Below are 12,776 nucleotides of genomic sequence, written 5' to 3'. Positions count from 1 at the left end.
ATGAGAAGATCATCTATATATACGTACGCGAACTTGCCGATATATGGTCTAAGGATATCGTCTATGCATCTTTGAAAAATAGAAGGAGCATTTTTCAGACCGAAAGGCATGCGAAGAAATTCGTATTTTGCTCCATTTACACTAAAGGCAGTTTTTTCCCTGTCGGACTCATTAATAAGAATCTGATGGAAGCCTGACTCTAAATCTAAAGTTGTAAATACTTTTGCATTATCTAAATTCTGTATGGTCATAGCCACATCAGGCTTCTGAAAGTTTACGACCATTCTGCGCTTAGTTTCCCTTGTTCGTCGGTACCTTTTTTAGCGACTGTCCAAATGGGAGAGTTGTACGGACTTTTGCTTGGTTGGATTATTTTATTTTTTAAAAGTTTTTTGATTTCTGTGTTAATGAAGTCATTATCCGACACAGGGTACGGATATTGCTTGGTCCAAATAGGATCTTCGGATTTCGTTCTAATGGTAGCGTGTATCGTGGTAGTATAAGGTAGCACTTCGTTTGTGACTTCATTTCTTTGCATAATTTTTTTAATTTCTGCAATATACTTTTCATTATTAACTGTATAATTTATTTTTTGTACAGATTCACTTTCTTTCTTGGCCCTATATTTATAACTGAGCTTGTACTCGAAAAGGTCGATCTCTGCTTTTATTTTTCTATGTCCCTGTTCACCCAGAAGCATATCAAATTCTTCTAATGCATCTGTTTCAAAAAATATGATATTATGTTCTAATAGTGTTGCAATTTTTTTGATTTTGTTATTGAATAACCGTGAAGGGTTTTCACTTTTACAGGTTTAATGGAAATAGACTCACCGATGTTGCATTTTGTACTTATGCAATTGTTGGTTGCTCCAGTGTCGATCATGATGTTAATTAGTTTACCTGTATCCCTGCAGTGGCGTTGCAGACACGCCAAATCGTTTATACGCCTTAAAAAAACACTGCCTGTTTCATATTCATCATTTTCGTATTCTGGTGCAAGCGATTAAAGTTTTTCCTCGCGTATTTGGTTCACACGTTGTACCTTCTGTTGTGTGTTGTAGTTACGAGATGAAGGATTTCGGTCTCTTTTTTGAGGATCTCCTCGAAATGGATTATTTGGAGCTAATCCTTGCATTTGGCGGTCATAGCTGTTTTGTTGTGGAGCAGAATGATTCCTATTTGCGGATCTCGTGTACTGTTGTGATGGAGCTACGTTCATTGGTTCGTGCTGTTGCCTGGGTGCAGTGTGATTGTATTGCACCTGTACTTTGGGTCTGTACCTTTGTGGTATCTCGTAATATTTTCTGCCTTGGTTTTGATACTGCAATGTACTATTATATTGTCTGTGCTGATTATATTGCGGAATGTCGAACTGTGAGTTCACGTTATCGTGGTATATTGTACTTGCGATAGCGTAAGCGGTTTCTAAGTCATTTGGATTGTGGCTATATAGGGTGCCGCTGGTATATTTGCTATTCAGACCAAGAATGAATGTCCTTACAGCTTCCTTGTTCGCATATTCTTTCATAGGTGATGGATTTCCTGAGCTATCCATCTCAACTTTAGTGAGTGCAAGATTAAGTGCCTTACTGACTTCGCAATGGAACTCTGCCAAGGTTCTTTTTTCCTGCCTTATTCTCTTCATTTCTTCGAGCAACACATCCAGTAGTCTCTGGAGTGTAATCGAGATGGTCTATTATATCATAAAAATGGAATTTGGTGTCGTGGTTAATTAAAATGTCGGCTGCCTCTCCTTGAATTTTCGAATGCATAATAGAGAGTGCCGGGTAGTAAGTGGGTGTAGTAGAGTAATTTTTTATATTTTCCATGCGTGTCCAGGCACGTTTTCTCCATGACCGATATTGGTTCTTATCGCCTGGGAATATGGGTAACGTTTTGAAAATTTCTAGGTTAATTTGTGACTCATTGGTGATATGTTGTGTACAGTCCTGGTATTGATTGGTGATTGTGATGTTAGATGTTGCGATGGAACTCAATCTATGTTGAGTTTTAGTGAGTCCTGTGGTCAGAGCAGCGATTTGTGCCTTTAGATTAGCGATTTCCTGTGCAGTCATTTCGGAGTCTATGTCCAACGATAAACGTGATAAATTGAAGATTGCTTGTCGCTTTCTTCGCGATTCCAGTGTGAAGTCTGTTCAGGGCCCGGAGTTTTCAGAGGGGCCCGGACTCGAGGGTAATTCCAAGAGATTTCCTGCTTGAAAAAATATAGTAAATAATACTTCTACCAGAGTTCCGTCACAGACTTTTTTTGGTGTCACCATATCGAATGTTATGATCACGATTACGAAGAATAAATATAATATGGTGATACAAAAGTGTATATTTTTGAGCTCTTATTAAATTGGAACATTTTATGCTACTGGTTTATAAGGTAATTAATAATTATAGTGATGATTAGATTAAATTTAGATAGTTGTATTTTAAATGAAGACCAATTTTGAAACGTAGTTATTCTTTAAAGCAATTTCTCCTTACGTTGATAAAGAATTAAATTTAGAGGTAGCAATAATACTTTTTATAGACTAGAAATTTTTGATTTTTCACTGGGTTTATTATTATATAAATAATTTTTTAAATTCGTTTCCCCAGTCAATTTCGCACTTTTATTTTATTTTTTTATGTTTCGGCAACTAATACGTAACCCCTTTCAAGAAAAGTTTGCTGTGTGAAATAACGTTACATCCTGGTAGAGTTTTCTAAAATTCATCTGCTGAAGAGTTTTCTAAAATTCATTTTAATCAATATTTCATAATTAATTCTATCAAAAATTTTATCAATGAGTTTTTCAATGTTTAAATGTTATATCACTATAGCATAATACGCATTTTGATAAATAAAAAAAAATTGAAGGGGCCCGCATCTCAAATTTCCCCCGGGGCCCGAATACTCTCTCCACGGCCCTGCCAGCGGGTAATTCAATTAAATCGGAGTATTCATTGTTCAAACATACACTGTAATAACGATTTGTCAAAAAACTTTTAATAAGCTTTACGAGATACGGCGGAAAGTTAAAGCTGTTTAATTTATGAATCAGTCCATCATGCCAAATAGAGTCAAAGGCCTTTTCAATGTCCAGTAATATCAGACCAGCAGACTTCCTGTTTTCAAAACTAATTTTCACATAGTTTGCTATGCGTCTTATCTGATGCGTAGTACTGTGAAACTGCCTAAATGCGAATTGCTCATTTGGTATTAATTGGTTTGCGTTAATAAATTGAAATAATTTGTGTTTTATGACTTTTTCAAAAATTTTGCTTAGGGAACTTAAGAGGCTAAAAGAGGCTAACTCTCAGCAATATTGTTAGGTTTACCTGGCTTCCATATAGGTACAATTTTTGCTGTTTTCCAGGCTTTAGGAAAATATTGCAATTTAATACAAGAATTTATAATGTAGGTGAAATACAACACTGCTTCACAAGGCAGTGAATCATAATCATAATATTTTTGATATCATCGTGCCCGGCTGATTTCCGTAATGGTGTCTCGTATATAAGATCTCGAACATATTCATCTGTTACGTATTCGGACTCAGGGGTGTCTAAAAACTGCGAATGAATTTTATCGATTGATTGGGCTACCAAATTTTCTATCTGTGACGTACCTAGGTGAACAGATGCTTTATGATAATCGAGGAATTTATAAGCAAGAAGATTTGTCTTTTCATCGTCGAGGAAAACGACTTTATCATCGTCTTGCAATGCTTTTTTCGTTATAATTTGCAAATATTCCAAAAAGGCGGGCTTCTTTTTTCGATCGAGCTAAGTTTCTTTTTCCATGATTCATTTCTATATATGAAAATCTCACTTCGAATTTTTGCAGAATAGTATGCTAATAGGTCGTAGTCAGACTTTTGCCTATATCGACCCCACTGTCGACGATGGTAATTTCTTACCCTTATTAGACTGATGATGAAATATGGAAGTTTTAAAAAGGTAGTTTTTGGAACTTTAAGCGGAACAGCGCTTCTGACTGCAGTATTTATACTTTCATAGAAAACTTCTATATTTTTGTCAACATCTTCAGTCAAGACAATATCATCGACATTTTTTGGCAAGCTATACAGTGTATTTTTTATAGATCGTCGATAAACACTCCAATTTGTTTTACTGTAATCCACTTTAAGATTTTCACAGTGAGAAAAATATAAATTTAGTAAAAATTTCACAGGTAAATGGTCTGAAGTGAATTCATTCAAAACTATTGGTTGGGTCAAATGCATGGGTATATTTGAAAGTACTCGTACTAAGTCTAAGTTTGAGGAGGAAAATGTATTTGATGACGGTATATACGATGGCTGGTTTGAATGCGATTTTGTTATTGGAAAGAATGTGGTAAACTCATTTAGTATATTTCCCCAGCTATTCGCTCTTACACTTCCCCAATTTCGATGCTTACTATTAAAGTCGCCGCAAAAAAGGAAATTTCCACTAATATTAAAAAGTTTCCTCAAATCTTTTTTTTATATTTGTTCTTAAGTTCTAAACTATTTGCGCCACCCGGAAAATAAGAACTAAAAACCTTAATTCTTTTATTGTCTGAAGACATAATTTCAATTCCAATGTTTTCTATAACCTCCGTACTTATAGGCGGTATCATAGTAAAGGGTTTTTTAATTGGCGCGGGTCGATTTTGGCGCCCTGTGGCAGCCATTTTGTTTTGGTGACATCTGTCAAATCTTTTGTTTATTATTCAGTTGTTTATGCCAAATCATCATGGCAAGTTACACGATTGAACAGCACATTCAAATGATAAAACTTTATTATCAAAATGAGTGTTCATTAACGTGGTAACCCTTCAAAGTCGACTCTTCAACGTTTGGTGGCCAAATTTGAGACGACCGGGTCAGTAAACAATCAGCCAACACCTGTACGTTCGAGGAACGCAAGATCAGCCGAGAACATTGCAGCGGTCCGTGAAAGTGTACAGCAGAACCCGAGGCAGTCTATTCCTCGCCTTGCACAAGAACTTGGCCTTTCGCAGACTTCAACTTGGCGAATTTTGCGTCGGGACTTGGGCACACACCCGTACAAGATCCAACTAACCCAGGAGCTCAAAGTTGATAACCATATGACAACGCCGTTTGTTCGCTGACTGGGCTTCGATTCGTTTGGAAGAGAACCCCAGTTTTGGGCGAAAAATCATCTTTAGAGACGAGGCGCATTTTTGGATGAATGGCTGTGTTAATAAACAAAATTGCCGTATATGGGACGACACCAATCCACACGAGGTTCACCAGGTGATAATGCATCCTCAAAAAGTTGCCGTTTGGTGTGGATTTTGGGCCGGCGGCGGCATTGGTCCGTACTTTTTTGAAAACGACGTTGGTGAGGCGATCACCGTCAACAGCGAGCGCTACACAACGATGATAACCAATTTCTTATGACCCATATTGAACCATATGGACCTAGACGACAATTGGTTCCAGCAGGACGGCGCTATGTGCCACACAGCAAACGCCATTTTATTCCATTTCAACATCTACCCGCCCTTATTGAAAACCCCTTTATAACTAATACATTTCTTAATTAATACGGCGACACCACCACCTGCATTTGCTTCTCTGTCTTTGCGTATACAAACATATGTTGGGTTACAGAGTTTGTCCGTGTGTTTCAGCCACGTTTCAGAGAGTAAGCAAATGTCAATATCATTTTTAACAAGATAATCGAAAAGCTCCATAAATTTATTTCGGATACTACGGCAGTTCCAAAATATTACCTTTAGTTTTGTTGTGCCAATCATTTACTATTAGAATACACAAACTTAATCGCTAATTTTGCTATTACATTAAATTGCTCATGTTTTGTTTTACATTCTTTTAGTTTTGATATTAGCTCAAAAGTAAGCTCTGTTATTTCATTTTCTGTAAAGAAGTTGCTGCTTCTGCTGGAACATCGTTAGGAAAGTACCATACTTTTGGCTTTGTTGTTGTATCCATTGTAGGGATCGGCCAATTTGAAGAGATAGGTGGGAATTGTGAGTGCGAAAACTCAAAATTTGTTTCAATACCACTTTTATAGCGCAAAGTGTGAGCGGGTGCACGGGGGCGATTATATTTCTCTTTGATTTGTATATACATTTTTCGATTGAGACACGTAACAAACATCGCTTGCTATATGACTCTCGTTGCAGTTTGCGCATCGCACTATATTCGTATTGGAGCAGTTAGAAGTTTTGTGCTTGCCAGCACAATTTCCGCAATTCGGTCTCACATAACATCCACGTTGGCCATGCCCATACATTTGACAGTTTCGGCATTGCACTATTTTGTTTTTTAATTTGCGTTGGTAGTCCCATCTCACTACAGCGATACAGCTGCGATATTTTCTTCAGTTCGCACTCTACGTAACCTTTTTGTTGGTTTGATGTCCAATAATGTAAATTTGGTTCTAAATCTAGTCACAATAGCTCGAATAGCCGCTTCAGTGGGTCGATTAAACTGACCATAAATTGGAAGAAGCGCGCGATAAACTTTCTTAACAGAACACGCATTTTTATAATAAAATTCAATGATTTGCAAGCGTTGCTCGCTTGTAAGTCGCTTCATGGTTAAATTATAGACCAAACTGAAGATGTTTGACAGTGAAACAAAACACGAAACGTGCGTCAGCTGTTTAAACCAACTGTTTAGAAAGATAATAGCTAAAAAATCCCCCGTTAGTATCATCAGTCGGATCTGCGATGTCGTTAGACTTTTTTGTAAAGTGCCATAAAGTACCGGTGAACAATTCGTTCATGATTCAGAGAATCGAGCAAGCCTTTCAAGAGCCATTCGGAAAACTGGGCTTACAGGTTACGCTATTTCGAAGCCAGCCAAGGTAGCCATAGTGATGGGAGAGCTCGAGATATATTAGTCGATTATTAAAACATATCGATGGTTCACGATATTTACGCTCGTACATAAATTGCAAGTCACAAATAGTCCTTAGGCATAAAGTAACGTCTTGTCTAACAAACGGCCAAAACCTGGCCGGCGATTGGTAAAATATCTCAATAGATCTCACACAGCATCTGGGAACAAATTAGCGGTCAACATTAGGAAACAATCTGTCAAAATATTTCGGGTAGAGGCAACTTCATTTCTTAAATATATGTTTAAATATATAAGGTTATTTAAAAATTAAAAAGCACATCTTTGTTGGTTGGTAAATAAATACATGCGATCAATTACAGTAATCATTGGATAAACGGGCTGCGACGGAAGTTTATTTAAGTTCAATTTTTTGACGAGGGTATACAAGAACGTGCATATTTTCAGTAAAGTTTTCTTAGCCCAACCCAACCATTATCTGAACTTTAGTCATAGTCGATTATCTAAGCTGGGAGGCAAGCTACTGCCAGAGTAAACAAAATGCAGTTTAGCGCACAAACCGTAAATTTCAAGTTCAATATGTTTTTACGCATACCTTCTTAAAAGTGTCATAATAAGCCTATATTGTCTAGAAAAAAATTTTAGCTCGATTTATAGACGACTAGCAAACCCGGCCCCCTTCGCTGGGCACACTAAAATAGAATAGATATGGCTTAGAACAGAAAATATATGATTTTCATATTATTTATTTCTTTATTCAAGCGCTTTGGAATAAACAATATTTTTTGTTTTTCTATTTGTTTTTGAGTAAATATAAAATATAAATTGAAAATCAGGAAAAAAGAAGATTGTTTTTAAACTTCAAATCAACGCATATGAATAAACAATCGTCTTTCTTCCTGATCATACATGAATTTTTCGTTTCAATTTATATGTTTTATTAAGCATTGGAGCTTTTTTAACCATTATCCATTTATATTTTTCAAAAAAAAAAAACGAAAAAAATTGTTTTTCCACGAACACATAATTTCATTCGGATTTCACATTAAATTCTCAAATTTCGTAAGAAATTATTCACTGTTCCAAAATCCACTCCAAAAAAAAGAGGTTGTCTGTAAAGTCGGTTTACTGACGATAGTTTAACGTGATAACGTCATAAGAAAATACTGATTGAATGGTTGCATTTTTCAAAAGAAAATTTTAATTTTATTTGTTTGATAGATATTTTGTATGGATATAGAGAATGAGTTAACATTAACATAACATAATATAATATACTTTAACATAACATAACATAACATAACACAACATAACACAACATAACATAACATAACATAACATAACATAACATAACATAACATAACATAACATAACATAACATAACATAACATAACATAACATAACATAACATAACATAACATAACATAACATAACATAACATAACATAACATAACATAACATAACATAACATAACATAACATAACATAACATAACATAACATAACATAACATAACATAACATAACATAACATAACATAACATAACATAACATAACATAACATAACATAACATAACATAACATAACATAACATAACATAACATAACATAACATAACATAACATAACATAACATAACATAACATAACATAACATAACATAACATAACATAACATAACATAACATAACATAACATAACATAACATAACATAACATAACATAACATAACATAACATAACATAACATAACATAACATAACATAACATAACATAACATAACATAACATAACATAACATAACATAACATAACATAACATAACATAACATAACATAACATAACATAACATAACATAACATAACATAACATAACATAACATAACATAACATAACATAACATAACATAACATAACATAACATAACATAACATAACATAACATAACATAACATAACATAACATAACATAACATAACATAACATAATATAACATAACATAACATAACATAACATAACATAACATAACATAACATAACATAACATTACATAACATAACATAACATAACATAACATAACATAACATAACATAACATAACATAACATAACATAACATAACATAACATAACATAACATAACATAACATAACATAACATAACATAACATAACATAACATAACATAACATAACATAACATAACATAGCATAACATAACATAACATTACATTACATAACATAACACAACATAACATAACATAACATAACAAATTACCCCGTATTAAAGCACTTATCAACAGCTTTCATTTGATACCCATATTGTACATACACAACCAAAGGTTACCCGGGTCCACGTTTTGACCTATATCTTGAGACCCTATCTACCAATAGGTATTCAAACTATACGGAAGTCATCTTCAATACCTACTTAACAATGTGTGTAAGTTTGGTTTAATTCGGTTCAAAGTCACGGTGGGTCCACGTTTTGGCATATATTTCGAGACCCTAGTCATCAATAGGTATGAAAATTACCCCGTATTAAAGCACTTATCAACAGCTTTCATTTGATATCCATATTGTACAAACACATTCTAGGGTCCACGTTTTGGTCTCTATCTCGAGACCCTAGTCACGGAGCGGATGAAAATACTCTGAACTAAAGCATTCACCAACAGCTTCCATTTGATACCCATATTGTACATACACGTCCGAAGGTTACCCAGGTCCACGTTTTGACCTATATCTTGAGACCCTATCTACCAATAGGTATTCAAACTATACGGAAATCATCTTCAATACCTACTTAACAATGTGTGTAAGTTTGGTTTAATTCGGTTCAAAGTCACGGTGGGTCCACGTTTTGGCATATATTTCCAGACCCTAGTCATCAATAGGTATGAAAATTACCCCGTATTAAAGCACTTATCAACAGCTTTCATTTGATACCCATATTGTACATACACATTCAAAGGTTACCCGGGTCCACGTTTTGACCTATATCTCGAGCCCTATTTCCAAAATAAAATATAATCCATGTTACTCGTGATGTAGCTTTCGAATGGTGAAAGAATTTTTAAAATCGGTCCAGTAGTTTTTGAGCCTATTCATTACAACCAAACAAACAAAGTTTTCCTCTTTATAATATTAGTATAGATATGGTAAATATTACCATACATTTTTTCCTTCATATATAATAAAAAAATTAATAATAATAACATTAAAACAACAGGTATTATTAACAAACTTGGTTTTATTTTAAATTCTTCAAGTAAATCAAATTAATAATAATCAATAAGAAGGCATATGCAAATACAAATACGTGAATTTATATATGTACATATGCGCATATACATACATATATACGCTCACTTAAGTAGGGGAGAGCAAGATGTCGAACGTTGCCGTTCGTTTGCTTTGTTTGCTTTGTCGTTCCTTCCGCGCTTTCGCTTGCAGTTCATTCAATGCAATGAACAAGGTAACTACATATGAGCAAGGTAACACTAATATGAGCAAGGTAACACTAATGAGCAAGGTAACACTAAAGAGCAAGGTAACACTAATGAGCAAGGTAATACTAAAGAGCAAGGTAATACTAAAGAGCAAGGTAACACTAATATGAGCAAGGTAACACTAATATGAGCAAGGTAACACTAATATGAGCAAGGTAACACTAATATGAGCAAGGTAACACTAATATGAGCAAGGTAACACTAATATGAGCAAGGTAACACTAATATGAGCAAGGTAACACTAATATGAGCAAGGTAATACTAAAGAGCAAGGTAATACTAAAGAGCAAGGTAACACTAATATGAGCAAGGTAACACTAATATGAGCAAGGTAATACTAATATGAGCAAGGTAATACTAAAGAGCAAGGTAATACTAAAGAGCAAGGTAACACTAATATGAGCAAGGTAACACTAATATGAGCAAGGTAACACTAATATGAGCAAGGTAACACTAATATGAGCAAGGTAACACTAATATGAGCGAGGTAACACTAATATGAGCAAGGTAACACTAATATGAGCAAGGTAACACTAATGAGGAAGGTAACACTAAAGAGCAAGGTAACACTAATGAGCAAGGTAATACTAAAGAGCAAGGTAATACTAAAGAGCAAGGTAACACTAATATGAGCAAGGTAACACTAATATGAGCAAGGTAACACTAATATGAGCAAGGTAACACTAATATGAGCAAGGTAACACTAATATGAGCAAGGTAACACTAATATGAGCAAGGTAACACTAATGAGCAAGGTAACACTAAAGAACAAGGTAACACTAATGAGCAAGGTAATACTAAAGAGCAAGGTAATACTAAAGAGCAAGGTAACACTAATATGAGCAAGGTAACACTAATATGAGCAAGGTAACACTAATATGAGCAAGGTAACACTAATATGAGCAAGGTAACTACATATGAGCAAGGTAGCACTAATATGAGCAAGGTAACGACACATTTTCTCGTGCGTGCAGCCTGTTAAATCGAATTATAAGACGTTATCACGTCAAAAATTCACAAACAATTTTTACATGTTGCACTTACGTTTTTTCCTTATGGCATCCAAATCAGAAAGAAATATTGACACATTGTAACTCACACTGTCAATTTGACAGTTCAGTTCCGCCCCAAGCGTTAAAAAAGTAAGCGACATTATAGCTGGTTCAAAAGATCGCCGTACCCGTTGCCACTGCTCCGAATTACAACCAAACTTTACGAAACCCATTTTCAATACTTACTTAACAATGTGCATAAGTTTGGTTTAATTCGGTGCAAAGACACGGCGGGTGCACGTTTTGGCATATATTTCGAGACCCTAGTCATCAATAGGTATGAAAATTACCCCGTATTAAACCACTTATCAACAGCTTTCATTTGATACCCATATTGTACATACACAACCAAAGGTTACCCGGGTCCACGTTTTGACCTATATCTCGAGACCCCAGTCACGGAGCGGCATGAAAAATACTCTGTACTAAGGCATTCACCAACAGCTTCAATTTGATACCCTTATTGTACATACACATTCTAGCGTCCACGTTTTGGTTTCTATCTCGAGACCCTATTCACGGAGCGGCATGAAAAATAGTCTGTACTAAGGCATTCACCAACAGCTTCAATTTGATACCCTTATTGTACATACACATTCTAGGGTCCACGTTTTGACCTATATCTCGAGACCCCAGTCACGGAGCGGCATGAAAAATACTCTGTACTAAAGCATTCACCAACAGCTTCAATTTGATACCCATATTGTACATACACATCCGAAGGTTACCCGGGTCCACGTTTTGACCTATATCTCGAGACCCCAGTCACGGAGCGGCATGAAAAATACTCTGTACTAAAGCATTCACCAACAGCTTTCATTTGATACCCATATTGTACATACACGTCCGAAGGTTACCCGGGTCCACGTTTTGACCTATATCTCGAGCCCTATTTCCAAAATAAAATATAATCCATGTTACTCGTGGATAATGTAGCTTTCGAATGGTGAAAGAATTTTTAAAATCGGTCCAGTAGTTTTTGAGCCTATTCGTAACAAACAAACAAACAAAGTTTTCCTCTTTATAATATTAGTATAGATATAGATATGTAACACTATAAGAATTGAAGATCCAATTGAACTTTTGCACAAGCATAGCTAACATAATACATATACATATGTATGTATATATTGATATACATATATTTACATACATATGTCAAAATACCAAAGCACTTGTATGTAAAAATTTTCATCAAATTTGTATAGTTTTCAATTTACTAAAATGCACATACCAAGATGTGAGAGGTCGTTTTATAGTGCATTTTTTTAAATTAAATCAAAATATTAAAGTTACTTTGATTTGAAATGTTGGCGCATATAATAAATATTCAAATTATTCATCAATAATCATTTAGTTGAATAAATTTTCATTCATCAAGGGAACATATGTAGAAATGA

General features: G+C 34.8%; 1 protein-coding gene across 1 annotated transcript; it reads right to left on the bottom strand.

The window, feature by feature from the left end:
* Positions 1–1,005: 1,005 nt before the first annotated feature.
* On the bottom strand, positions 1,006–1,647 carry LOC129240646 (uncharacterized). The gene has a single exon (XM_054876572.1). The coding sequence runs from the start codon at positions 1,645–1,647 to the stop codon at positions 1,006–1,008; it is 642 nt and encodes a 213-aa protein (XP_054732547.1).
* Between the last annotated feature and the right edge of the window lie 11,129 nt (positions 1,648–12,776).

Source organism: Anastrepha obliqua, chromosome 3 (genome assembly GCF_027943255.1).
Source record: "Anastrepha obliqua isolate idAnaObli1 chromosome 3, idAnaObli1_1.0, whole genome shotgun sequence".
In the NCBI taxonomy this organism is placed as follows: Eukaryota; Metazoa; Arthropoda; class Insecta; order Diptera; family Tephritidae; genus Anastrepha; species Anastrepha obliqua.
Note: the sequence above shows the minus strand (reverse complement) of the source record. Positions and strands in the feature narration are given on the sequence as shown.